At 40.0% G+C, this 14,423-nt stretch overlaps 1 protein-coding gene and 1 pseudogene across 1 annotated transcript; both read left to right on the forward strand.

Annotated features, from left to right (window-relative positions):
- Positions 1-1,367: 1,367 nt before the first annotated feature.
- Positions 1,368-2,294, forward strand: LOC136174845 (olfactory receptor 2AG2-like; annotated as a pseudogene).
- An 11,184-nt stretch (positions 2,295-13,478) lies between these two features.
- LOC136174893 (olfactory receptor 2AG1-like) lies at positions 13,479-14,423 on the forward strand. The gene has a single exon (XM_065945153.1). It carries the CDS (start codon positions 13,479-13,481, stop codon positions 14,421-14,423), a length of 945 nt encoding a protein of 314 aa, XP_065801225.1.

The following is a 14,423-nucleotide window of genomic DNA, read 5'->3' on the forward strand; positions in this document are numbered from 1 at the left end:
TCCTTTCCTGATACTTCACTTAGATAGACTCGTAGTATGTTATACTTTCCTTGGTATTTCATTGCCAGTAGATGTGTGTAGGTGTTTATGTAATGGACTTTTCACATCCACACAACTTCCCTAGTATCAAATATAGTGCCTGGTCTGTTGTAAGTGCTTAGTAAATATTTATGGAGTGAATGAAAGGAACTAGATCAATTGGAAAAGCCTTCCAATTTTAGGATTTTATCATCCAACTACTGAAAGGTCCCAACCCTAAGTTGACGACGTAGGTGACATAAACTGAAGACAGAGGGGTCAGAGCAGAGGATACAAAGGAAAGATGAAATATTTGGTAGATTATTCTCTTCTTTTCCAGAGTGCCTCCTGAGTCCTCTGTCCGACTCTGAAAACCAAGTAGCACTGATCCACACACCGCTTGGTCTCCTGCTCACACCTTTCCACCAGTACTTCCACACAGATTCAGGGCTCAGCACAACCAGCGTCTTTCCTCACAAAGCTAATACTATGAGATAGAGGATCTCTGTTTTTGTTCAAGATCTTACTTTGACTCAAGTGATGGGTTGACTTTGGACCTTTTCTATAAATCCCCCTCTTTTATAACTCACCCCTTCTATCATGTACCCTAAACACAAATACCTTGCCATATCTTCTCAAATCTCATGCATCACCTTTGTTTCTATCCTCATTCCTCCTGAACAAACATCTTATCATTACCTGAAAATAGGCAAACATCTTTTGTACTGTTCCTGAATATGAACCTCCAAAATCTATACTATCCCAGTGATTCAGTCATGCACAGAATTCCTCTTCCCTTCCTAAAGTAGCAGTATGCTCATCAAGGATGTGAGGATAGTTCAAGAACACAAGAGACCAAGTGATCCAAGAGCCAAGAGGTTCCCCGTTGAGAAAACTGTTCAGAACAATGAGACTGGAAAATGAAGCCAGATGTCTAGGGGAGCAGAAAAACAGAATTGGAATCCGAAGGAAATTTAAAGCAGAAAAGCAACTGAATTAAAAACCAATGTGCAGAGTATTTTTTTGTTGGGAAGATAGTTATGATTTTATCTATTTACAAAGATATTTACTTGAGTTCATTCTCTTGGTTATCTTATTTAAAGATGATGGGCTATGACCAATATGCTTATTTCTAATTTATAGGATACTTTATAATAATTTAATGAAAAGATTCATAAATTCAGAAGACAGAAGGCAAACCTAGCTACCAAGAGGAAAAGATATCATCTCATGGAATTCTTATTGGTAATTCCATAGTGATGTGAGACAACACAAAACTAGGGTAATCTCCCATAGAAAGACTTTCGTCAAGGCCGCCTGGTTCTACATAACTAAAGAAACAACACAGAATGGAGCACTGGAACTCCACCCTGGGAAGTGGCTTCATAGTGATGGGGATTCTGAATGACAATTTGTCTTCTGAGATGATCTGTGCTACAATCACAGTCCTATACACACTGGCCCTCACAAGCAATGGCCTTCTGCTCCTGACCATCACAGTGGATGCCCAGCTCCATGTGCCCATGTACCTCCTGCTTGGGCAGCTCTCTCTCATGGACCTCCTCTTCACATCTATTGTCACTCCCAAGGCCTTCACGGATTTACTGCTCAGTGAAAACACCATCTCCTTTGGGGGCTGTGCCCTTCAGATGTTCCTGACACTGACCCTCGGTGGTGCAGAGGATCTCCTACTGGCCTTCATGGCCTATGACAGGTATGTGGCCATTTGTCATCCTCTGAACTACATGGTCCTCATGAGGCCAAGGGTCTGCTAGCTCATGGTGGCCACATCCTGGGTCCTGGTTTCCCTGAGTGCTCTAGGGCATACCTTGTACACCATGCACTTCCCTTTCTGCAGGTCTCAGATCAGCCACCTGCTTTGTGAGATCCCACCTCTGTTGAAGTTGGCCTGTGCAGATACTTCCAGATATGAACTCATGTTATATGTGACAGGTGTGACTTTCCTCTTGCTCCCTTCTGCCATTGTTTCCTCCTACACACTAATCCTACTTACTGTGCTCACATGCCCTCAAGTGAAGGGAGGCAGAAAGCCCTGGTCACCTGCTCTTCCCACTTGACTGTGGTCGGGATGTTCTATGGAGCTGCCACATTCATGTATGTTCTACCCAGTTCCCTCCACAGCCCTAAGCAGGACAACATCATCTCTGTCTTCTACACGATTGTCACCCCAGCCCTGAACCCTCTCATCTACAGCCTGAAGAATAAAGAGGTTTATGGGGGCTTTAAGGATGGTCCTGGGAAAATGCATACTATAGACACACCTCCTGACACAGCTACTAAGTAGATGTGGTAGTTGTTGTTCAGTAACTCACTGGTGTCTGACTTTTTGTGACCCCATGGACTGCAGCACTCCAGGCGTCCCTGTCCTTCACCATTTCTCCCGGAGCTTGCTCAAACTCATGTCATTTGAGTCGGTGATGCCATCCAACCATCTTGTCCTCTGTCATCCCCTTCTCCTCCTGCCCTCAATCTTTCCCAGCATCAGGGTCTTTTCTAATGAGTTGGCTCTTTGCATTAGGTGGCCAAAGAACTGGAGGTTCAACTTCAGGGTAAGTCTTTCCAATGAATATTCAGGACTGATTTCCTTTAGGATGAATCTCCTTGCAATCCAAGGGACTCTCAAGAGTCTTCTCCAACACCACAGTTCAAAAGCATCAATTCTTCAGTGCTCAGTGCTCAGTGCTTCTTAATGGTTCAACTCTCACATCCATACATGACTACTGGAAAATCCATAGATTGACTAGACAGAACTTTGTGGGCAAAGTAATGTCTCTGCTTTTTAAATGCTGTCTAGATTTGTCTTAGCTTTTCTTCCAAAGAGCAAGTGTCTTTTCATTTCATGGCTGCAGACATGATAGACTGAGTTTCAATTTCAATATCATATAGCAGTAATAATGATATAGCTAATAACAGGCTGAGCAAGTTCCAACAGCCTCTTAAAATCAGACGAGGACTGCTTTCATTTGAACTGGATTCTTAGTTATAGAGAGAAATATCTTCAGAAGGTATCTTGGGCTTCTTGTCTTGTTAGGCAGATGGTTGTTCAAGCAATTAGTTGGAAAGAATAATCAATTTGTGACTGTATTTGTACAAATACTTATGTTGAAAGTATTAAAGTGAAATTGTTAGTCACTCTGTCATGTCTGACTCTTGCAATTGCATGGACTGTAGCCTGCCAGGCTCCTCTATCCATGGGATTCACCAGGCAAGAATACTGGAGTGGGTTGCCATTCCCTTCTCCTGGGGATCTTCCTGACCCAGGGATCGAACCCGAGTCTCCCACATTGCAGGCGGATTCTATACCGTCAGAGCCACCAGGGAAGCCCTTATGTTGAGATGAAAAAAAGCTAAATGGTACATTTTTATACTGCCTGAAATTAAAATTATAGAAATGGATAAAATAGAATGTGGAAATTCTCAGATTTCAAGTGAAGACTGGAGATACAATAGCAGTGAGAGTCATGTGATATGTATTTGCTTGATTTAAAAATTTATATATATAAGTTACATACATACAGACCTATTTTGAAACATCAAAATAATTGCATGGTAAGTATATGTATACGTCTATGTCCACAGGAAAGTAAGACTACCAAATATAATACACTTTCTATTAGCTTAGAATGAAATTTAGTCACTCAGTCGTGTCTGACTCTTTGCGATCCCATGGACTGTAGCCCTCTAGTTTTCTCTGTCCATGGAATTCTCCAAGCAGGAATACCGGAGTGGGTTGCCATTCCCTTCTTCAGTAGATCTTCCCGACCCAGGTGTTGAACCCAGGTCTCCCACGTTGGCAGGCAAATTCTTTACCATCTCAGCTACCAGGGAAGCATATCTATTAGTTTAGATATGCTTTATTTTTATCATTCAATGTATCAGTGTGGGAAGATTTATAACAAAAACCGGCAGCTAAAATCTGTTCAGTTGAGAAGCTCCAAAAACACCTTGTCTCACATAGTTGAGATTATTTTTGAGGCAATGCTTTGTTAAAACTCAGAAAAACTTTCTTTCTTTATAAAAACTGTCTTAGATTGCTGCATCTATTAAGAAAAAGGATAATACAAATATAATAATCTATGGAACTAATCTACGTTCATCATAAAAACAGAAAACTTGAAACTTGATAAAGAAACCAAAATCACTTAAGTTTACTATTTTTTGCTTTTTCAGTATAGGTATTTTACTGAATAGTTTTGTACATTTTGGTTAATGTTCTTTCTTTGTTGGTTAAGATTTGGTGAACTTCTTCCTGTGAAGGAACATTATAGTGTAGGGGTAAAGAGAGACAGTAGCAGGGAGAGAGAGAGTGTTGAGCCCTTTTATCATCTGTGCATCTTTGAACACTAAACCATTTGTTTCTCAGTTTGCTCATCTCAAAAGCAGTGATATTAATAGAACTCATGATGATTTCATGATGTTTTAGGGAGTCTTGAATAAGATGATAAGGCACTTAGACCAGAGCTTGGCAAAGTGCTTTAACCATGCTGCTGCTGCTCAGTCGCTTCAGTCGTGTCCGACTCCGTGCGACCCCATAGACGGCAGCCCACCAGGCTTCGCCGTCCCTGGGATTCTCCAGGCAAGAACACTGGAGTGGCTTACCGTTTCTTTCTGCAATGCATCAAAGTGAAAAGTGAAAGTGAAGTCTCTCAATTGTGTCCGACTCTTCGCGACCCCATGGACTGCCGCCTACCAGGCTCCTCCTGAAAAACCCATTGGAGCCCATTATACAGAGTGAGGTGAGCCAGAAAGATAAAGAACATTACAGTATACTAACACATATATACGGAATTTAGAAAGATGGTAACGATGGCCCTATATACAGGGCAGAAGAAGAGACGCAGAAGTACAGAACAGACTTCTGAACTCTGTGGGAGAAGGGGAGGGTGGGATGTTTCGAAAGAACAGCATGTATATTATCTGTGGTGAAACAGACCACCAGCCCAGGTGGGAGGCATGAGTCAAGTGCTCGGGCCTGTTGGGCTGGGAAGATCCAGAGGAATCGGGTGGAGAGGGAGGTGGGATGGGAGACCGGGATGGGGAATTCGTGTAACTCTATGGCTGATTCATATCAATGTATGACAAAACTCACCGAAAAATAAAAATTAAAAAAAAAAAAAAAAAACGACCCATGGGATTTTCCAGGCAAGAGTACTGGAGAGGGCTGCCATTGCCTTCTCCGTAAACCATGCTATTACATTTATTCTTAATAAAACTTCATTTCATATGAATCTGCTATAATATATTTAGGATTTCCTTACACTTAATTTTGTCTCTCCAAATTTTCCTACATAAGGGTATGTATTATGTTACGTCAAATTGTAGAAGTGGAAATAGTGGGGTGCAAGCCAAGAAACTTCTTTTAAATTCTTGTTATAAAGAGCCAGATTGCTAACAAGTAATTTAGAAACCCTTTCCATCCTGTGAAATGTTGAGCTGGAAGTGCCTGTTTATTGTACACTTTATGGAGCTGTCTTATCATTTGAACTTGCTTTGCTTATTTATTAAACATATCAATGAAAATGTAACAGCTGTTTTCATTTATATTACTTATTTTGCTTCATCTAATGAAGTTTTTTTTGTAGCTGTTTGTAGATCCTTACATTTCCCATTCTTTGTTCAGAAACTATTTTCAAATTTCTTTTAGACTTGCTTAATAATTTTGTAAGTGACATTTGACTTTTTAATCTGCACTTTATATAGGTATATGATGAATGATGAGCTTTAAGTTCTGTTTCTAAATAGCTGATTTTCTTACTAGTATTCTTAATCACCTTTCCATAGTATGTGTTTATTATTACTGTTACTGTATTTATGATTGCTTGACTATATGCTGTCTTGTAACTCTAGCAGTAGAGGATGTTTCTGCTCCTGTTCTCTAGTTCCACCGGTCAATAAAGAGTCTCTGTTTCCATTTTTCCTCACCAACATTTTCTTAGGGTTTATCATCGGTTTATTCTTCCTGATGAATTTTTGAATCATTTGCTAACTGTCCAAAAAACCCCACTGGTATATTGTTGTGATTGTATTTAACTCATACATTGATTTGGAAATGCTATCTTTTTGCAGTATTCAGTCTTAACTTCCAGGAATATAGTATCCCATTGCCTCACCCAATAGAATTTGTTTGTGATTCCCTAAAAATACCATTTCACACCTTGACTCTCTGCTTATGACTTGCATCATACATCGCAGGGAAAGAGGGAGTAGTTACATAGAACTTTGTCATCTTCCACTACCACCTTGACTAGCATAGCTGCACATAGTGTTTTTATCTTTGGAAGAGCCCGTCATATTCTCCAGGACAATCCATGTTGCTACAAATGGCAGAATTTCACTCGTTTTTAAATGGCTGAGTTATTTTTCATTGTTAAAATTTAAAAAGTGCCCGTGAGAGACCAAACACTACACTAAGTGCTCTTGAACCAAGTTCTATTACTACTCAAAGAAATAGGTATTGGAATTACCTGCTTCTGCTCCGCAGCATCTCTTTAGAGAAATATTGCTACAGTTTACACACTTGCTCCAGTAACCCCCATCTTAAAGAACTCTTCTTTGAAGTCATACTCTCCCCTCCAGTTACTGCTCCATTTCTCAGAGCAAATCATCTTACCAGAAACTATGGGTTTAGGACCTAACTGTATGTATAGCTTCAGGTCCTTTCTTACTATTCAGGACACATGCACTGTAATCAGGTTCCCTTCCACTCCATACCCAGAGCACTGCAGTTGTGCTTCTCAATTAAACAGGTTTGTGATTCATCGTCTGACAAAGAAAATATAGTTTGTATATTTTATAAAATGGTAAAAGTGAACATTAATTACCCATGATAACCAATGACCATAAAAAGACTTTAGAGATTAAAAATTAAACTCCATAGAAGATACAACAAATCTTTATAATCTACATGTGTCAGAAAAATTTTGAACAATTTGTAGGAACTTCCAACACTGCTAACTATTCAGAATTCCATTGTTATTAATGTTTTTAGTCTTATACTCAGTGTATGTGTTCCTATATGATTTTCTCTCTGGAATTGCACTCTTTCTTACAGGCATAAAAAATTCTGCTCATTTCCCAAAACTCCTTTTTTATTTTCTTTCTTTTTTTTTCATTTATTTTTATTAGTTGGAGGCTATTACTTTACAATACAGTAGTGGTTTTTGTCATACATTGACATGAATCAGCCATGGAGTTACATGTATTCCCCATCCCCATCTCCCCTCCCCCCTCCCTCTCTACCCGATCCCTCTGGGTCTTCCCAGTGCACCAGGCCCGAGCACTTGTCTCATGCATCCAACCTGGGCTGGTGATCTGTTTCACTATAGATAATATACATGTTTCAATGCTGTTCTCTCAAAACATCCCACCCTCGCCTTCTCCCACAGAGCATTTTCTGATTTGCATATAGGGTTATCATTATCATCTTTCTAAATTCCATACATGTGTGTTAGTATACTGTAATGTTCTTTATCTTTCGGGCTTACTTCAGTCTGTATAATGGGCTCCAGTTTCATCCATCTCATTAGAACTGATTCAAATGAATTCTTTTTAAAGGCTGAGTAATATTCCATGGTGTATATGTACCACAGCTTCCTTATCCATTCATCTGCTGATGGACATCTAGGTTGCTTCCATGTCCTGGCTATTATAAACAGTGCTGTGATGAACATTGGGGTGCACGTGTCTCTTTCCGATCTGGTTTCCTCGGTGTGTATGCCCAGAAGTGGGATTGCTGGGTCATATGGCAGTTCTATTTCCAGTTTTTTGAGAAGTCTCCACACTGTTCTCCATAGCGGCTGTACTAATTTGCAGTCCCACCAACAGTGTAAGAGGGTTCCCTTTTCTCCACACCCTCTCCAGCATTTATTGCTTGTAGACTTTTGGATAGCAGCCATCCTGACTGGTGTGTAATGGTACCTCATTGTGGTTTTGATTTGCATTTCTCTGATAATGAATGATGTTGAGCATCTTTTCATGTGTTTGTTAGCCATCTGTATTTCTTCTTTGGAGAAATGTCTGTTTAGTTCTTTGGCCCATTTTTTGATTGGGTCATTTATTTTTCTGGAATTGAGCTGCAGGAGTTGCTTGTATATTTTTGAGATTAATTCTTTGTCTGTTGCTTTGTTTGCTATTATTTTCTCCCAATCTGAGGGCTGTCTTTTCACCTTGCTTATAGTTTCCTTTGTTGTGCAAAGGCTTTCAAGTTTCATTAGGTCCCATTTGTTTATTTTTGCTTTTATTTCCAATATTCTGGGAGGTGGGTCATAGAGGATCCTGCTGTGATTTATGTCGGAGAGTGTTTTACCTATGTTCTCCTCTAGGAGTTTTATAGTTTCTGGTCTTACATTTAGATCTTTAATCCATTTTGAGTTTATTTTTGTGTATGGTGTTAGGAAGTGTTCTAGTTTCATTCTTTTACAAGTGGTTGACTAGTTTTCCCAGCACCACTTGTTAAAGAGGTTGTCTTTTTTCCATTGTATATCCTTGCCTCCTTTGTCGAATGTAAGGTGTCCATAGGATCGTGGATTTATCTCTGGGCTTTCTATTCTGTTCCATTGATCTATATTTCTGTCTTTGTGCCAGTACCATACTGTCTTGATGACTGTGGCTTTGTAGTAGAGTCTGAAGTCAGGCAGGTTGATTCCTCCATTTCCATTCTTCTTTCTTAGGATTACTTTGGCTATTCGAGGTTTTTTGTATTTCCATACAAATTGTGAAATTATTTGTTCTAGTTCTGTGAAAAATACCGTTGGTAGCTTGATAGGGCTTCTATTGAATCTATAGATTACTTTGGGTAATATAGTCATTTTGACAATATCGATTCTTCCAATCCATGAACACAGTATATTTCTCCGTTTGTGTCCTCTTTGAATTCTTTCATCAGTGTTTTATAGTTTTCTATGTATAGGTCTTTTGTTTCTTTAGGTAGATATACTCCTAAGTATTTTATTCTTTTTGTTACAATGGTGAATGGTATTGTTTCCTTAAGTTCTCTTTCTGTTTTCTCATTGTTAGTGTATAGGAATGCGAGGGATTTCTGTGTGTTAATTTTATATGCTACAACTTTACTATATTCATTGATTAGCTCTATTAATTTTCTGGTAGAGTCTTTAGGGTTTTCTATGTAGAGGATCATGTCATCTGCAAACAGCGAGAGTTTCACTTCTTCTTTTCCTATCTGGATTCCTTTTACTTCTTTTTCTGCTCTGATTGCTATTCTAAAATGCTTATTGGAAAGATTTGAGGTTTAAGGATTGAGGCAATAATTCCCTCATTTTGAATAAGAACTTAAAGAGCCTATGTTTTGCAATTTAATAGAGTGCAAAATGAAAATAAAATTGGAAATGAAAATGGTTCAGTCACTATGGAAGATAATTCCTTAAAAACACACTTACCAAAAAACTGAGCAAGTTCACTGAAAGATATTTAACCACATGAGTAATAGTTTATGTTCACTTGAAAATCTGCACCTGAATGTTTGTAATGACTTTTTACACAAACAAAAAAATCAGAAAGAACACACAAATGTCTTTGATGAATAGATAAGCAAGCTATGATACGTCCATACAAATGGACACTACTCAGCAATAAGTGAGAATAGGCTTCTAATAATCAGCAGAATTTGGATGAATCTCAAATATATTATGCTAAGTGAAAGGAGCTATACTCAAAGTGTCTGATACCATTCATACGACATGCTGAAAAGGCAAAAAAAGAAAAATAGTAGCAATGGTAAACAGATCAGAGAGTTGGCAGGGGACTGGTGGAGGGCAGGATATAATTACCAAAGGACACCAGAGAATTTGGGAGGTCGATACAACTTCTATATCTGCATTTTGGTGGTGGCTGTATACTATATATGGGCTTCTTTGGTAGCTCAGTGGCAAAGAATCTGCCATTGCAGGAGATGTGGGTTGATCTCTGGGTCAAGAAAAGCCCCTGGAGAAGGAAATGGCAACCCAGTCCAGTATTCTTGCTTGGGAAGTCCCCTGAACAGAGAAACCTGGCAAGTGCAGTCCATGGGGTCCCAAAAGAGTCAGACACAACTTAGTGACTGAACAACAAGTGTACATTTGTGAAAACTTGCAGCACTATATACTACAAAAGGTGAATTTAACTGTATGAAAACTGCACCTTAGTAAAACTGAAAAAAAGTAAGAAAAGATAATTGTAAATAAAAGGATATGAAGCTTTTAATATCCTGCTTCTACAACCTTCTTTAAATACCGATAGAAAAAGTCCCCTGCCATATTGCTTTTTGTCAAGAGTTTAGTGTTATAATTTTGAAATTCAATTGTATTTATTCTGTCAATTAAACTTGCTAGATCATTTCTTGAGTCAATTACTGTGTTCATCATTGCTCCGTGTAGTATATATATATCCCTAGGCATCACCTTCCTTCTTGATGAAATTATTATATTCAGGCATCTTTGGTGGTAAAGCCTTATAGTTTTGTTTGTAATTTTTTGTCACTCTCTACCGATGCTTTATCTATGCATAACACTCTTGGTGGGGGCAGTTATGTTCCCTCAGCACTTCTGAAGGCATTTCTCTCTTGTCCTATAACTTCAGTGAAAACTCCGCTATCTTCTATCTTTATCAGTGGGAAATCTGTCTTGTTTCTTTGAGAGAATTTAAAAGATTTTCATTAACACTGATATTCTCCATATTCAGTACTGTCTGGATAATTTTCTTTTTTATTGTCCCTACTCAATGTTTACAAAGTTGCATACTTTCTCTTCAAATGTCACTTGTGGCAAAAAATATAACACCAAACACACGTACGTATGTACAGGACAAAACAGATTGCCAAAGGTCATGGAGGGAAGACTTGGTAATCAGAGACTCCACAGAGCACAGTCGTGTTGAGTTAAATAGTCCAGGCTAAGAAGATGATAAGTGAGGCCAGGGGGATGGAGGTAGGAAGCAACGTCCCACAGATGCCTCAAAACCCACTTTAATCTGGGGCAGAGGACTGATTGACCACGAAAGGGTCTTTTCTTCCTGTTCATTTCAGTCAGTAATTTGGAAATGGGCCATCAGTGCCTCCCTTAGGTGACATAGAAACCCAGGGCCTCCAAGCTCATTTAGTGAGAGAAGAGTGCAGGCATACAGGACAGGAAACAGGCCCAAAGGGATTCATTACCATCCTGTTTCCTGGACCAGCCTTTCCGGGGAAGGCTATTTCAGCTGAGAGGCTAGGCTAAGTCCCTCTAAATACAGGGGTAGAACACAGGGAGTGGGATCGTGGGATGAGGAAACTGAGCAGCCTTCCCCAGTATAGTCCCTGGCTCCATGATGGCCCCAGGGACAGTGAGGTCAGTCATTGCAGGGTCTCTTTGGAGCAGCCCTTCTAATATCTACTTCCTCCCGATTCCCACTGTTTTCATTTTTTCTCCCAGATCCCAGCAAGAGTAAATAAAATTCTGAGCATCAGTACCCATGAACCCAGTCTGACTAATGCACAATAGATAGATGAAAGTTTTACTTGAGGAGCTATGTGACAGAAGCATTTTCTTTTAATTTTCCACAGGTATAAAAACAGGAAAGCTATACTCTTGTTCTGTAGAAGCTCTCCAAGTCAGAAGGATTCAGTTGGCTCTGTCAGCAAGTATTGCATTTCCAGAGCAGACCTGTAGAGGAACTGAGGAACAGAAGGAGTTCTAACTGACCTTGGTCAGACCCCTCAGACTTGTAACATCGCTTAGCAAAATCAAACCTATTGGATACGGCTTAAAAAGTCCCATCTTCCTTCTCGTTTTCTACTGCCTCTTCCTTTACCCTCAAACAATCCCCAGGGTTGTCCATGTGGTCAGGCCGCTGTTATTTAACCACCTCAGGTAAGAGTGTTGTCTCACTTTCAGGGAAGGGTGCAGTCTTGGGGAATCTTCACTTGAGAAATGGAGCCCAGTGCAGATCCCAAGAACTTCAGCTACTCTGTCTTCCAGGTTCTCTGGTGCTTGGGCTCTATACCTCATCACAAACTCCTCTATTCTTTGTTTTCTAAATATGAGGAGGAGTCAGTGAGGCCTGAGGGAAGATTCTATGCTACATCCCAGACCAGGATATCTGCTTCCTGGTGGTAGCATCAGGATCTGTCTTTAGACCTTTAGGCTTTGCTGGCATCTGACAAAAATATTTGTAGCTATGTTATAATATATGCCTCTGAAGGACCATTTAAGATCAAATGATAATTTTGTGACATGCTTTAGTACCTCTTTACTATTAAAATTCTGTGGACCTTATAGAAGTCAATCGAAACAAGTGAAATGTCAAAATATATGACAAAATAGAGGAAAATGAGTTTTAGAAATATGCTTCACTTATAGACTTCTTAAGATATGTTCAAAGTTGGATTTATCTGTCCAGTTTCCATGCGTGAGACTGATTTCCATCAATCTGTGTCCTTTTTCTAGAAAGCTTCTCTCTGGGAGTGGGTCCCAGACTCCCATGGCAGCTTTCAGAACAGGGGCTCTTTTTCCTCCCCCTTTGGCTCCTCAGTGCGGTGTGGATACCCTGGCTCTGCAGTTTGGTGACCTAAGATTGTGAAAGAGAGGGGAGCTAAGGTTAATGAGCTTGATTACAAATACAAAACATGCTCTTTTTCCTCCTACAACTTTCCCTATTTCTCTCCCAAACAATCTGAGCTTCCTTATCAATTCCTTATGTTTTTTATATTTCTGAGTAATCCCAGGGTCACATTTATGATAATATGTTATAAAAGAAACAGCTATGTTTGCCTTGATTTTAAAGATTAAGTTCTGAAAGTGACATCACCTCAAGCACACTATTCCATTGTCTCGGACAATCTAAATTCTCTTCCCTCTTTGGCACGTGGAGAGTGTAGGGCTGGTCTAGTGAAGTAAGGTGCACACTTTAGCTCTTCTAATAAGACTGTTTCTAGTAAGGCTGCAAATCAATGTGGACATACAGTATATGAAAAGAAGTAATGAGGTACATTATTGATATCACACTGATGCTCTTATTTTAGTATTTCATATTCAAAATAGGTACACAGAACAGTGACTGGGTACTTAAATCATCAGTCAAACATTATACCTAAAGCATAGGTATAAGAATTATTAAAAGCATGGATACCTGAATATTGATACATTGTAATGAGGAAGATGATTTGAATTTCTGGGGAGATACATGTTCAGGTTTGATGTCCTGAATAATATTTTCATCTAGTGATCTTTGAATATTTAGCTGTTAATGTGATGCTTCTTCTCCATTCAGATAGTTCTTTTCAAGATACTTAAAAGATTCAGAAACAGAGATCAAGAAATAAAATTAGCTACCAGTGGGAAAGGAATCACCATACTGGACTCATATTGGTCATTCTATGGGGCCTCTTATGTTACAAAATGTTGCAACCATCTTAACAAAAATTCACCAAGAATCTACTTGGTTTCAGGCAACTAAAGAAACAACACAGAATGGAGCACTGGAACTCCACCGTGGGAAGTGGCTTCATATTGGTGGGGATTCTGAATGACAGTGGGTCTCCTGAGCTGCTCTGTGCTACAATCACAGTCCTATACACACTGGCCCTCACCAGCAATGGCCTGCTGCTCCTGGCCATCACAATGGATGCCCGGCTCCACGTGCCCATGTACCTCCTGCTTGGGAAGCTCTCTCTCATGGACCTCCTCTTCACGTCTGTTGTCACTCCCAAGGCCTTCATGGATTTTCTGCTCAGTGAAAACACCATCTCCTTTGGGGGCTGTGCCCTTCAGATGTTCCTGGCACTGACACTCGGTGGTGCAGAGGACCTCCTACTGGCCTTCATGGCCTATGACAGGTATGTGGCCATTTGTCATCCACTGAACTACATGGTCCTCATGAGGCCAAGGGTCTGCTGGCTCATGGTGGCCACATTCTGGATTTTGGCATCCTTTAGTGCCATTGTATATACTGTGTACACCATGCACTATCCCTTTTGCAAAGCCCGTGAGATCAGTCACCTGCTCTATGAGATTCCACCTCTGTTGAAGTTGGCCTGTGCAGATACTTCCAGATATGAACTTATGGTATATGTTATGGGGGTGACCTTCTTGATTCCTCCTTTTGTTGCCATCCTTGTCTCCTACACACTAATCTTACTTACTGTGCTCCACATGCCCTCAAATGAAGGGAGGCAGAAAGCCCTGGTCACCTGCTCTTCCCACTTGACTGTGGTCAGGATGTTCTATGGAGCTGCCACATTCATGTATGTTCTGCCCAGTTCCCTCCACAACCCCAAGCAGGACAACATCATCTCTGTCTTCTACAAGATTGTCACCCCAACCCTGAACCCTCTCATCTACAGCCTGAGAAATAAAGAGGTCATGGGGGCCTTAAGGAGAATCCTGGGAAAATATATGCTGTGGACACACTCCTGA

This window comes from Muntiacus reevesi, chromosome 9 (genome assembly GCF_963930625.1).
Source record: "Muntiacus reevesi chromosome 9, mMunRee1.1, whole genome shotgun sequence".
In the NCBI taxonomy this organism is placed as follows: domain Eukaryota; kingdom Metazoa; phylum Chordata; class Mammalia; order Artiodactyla; family Cervidae; genus Muntiacus; species Muntiacus reevesi.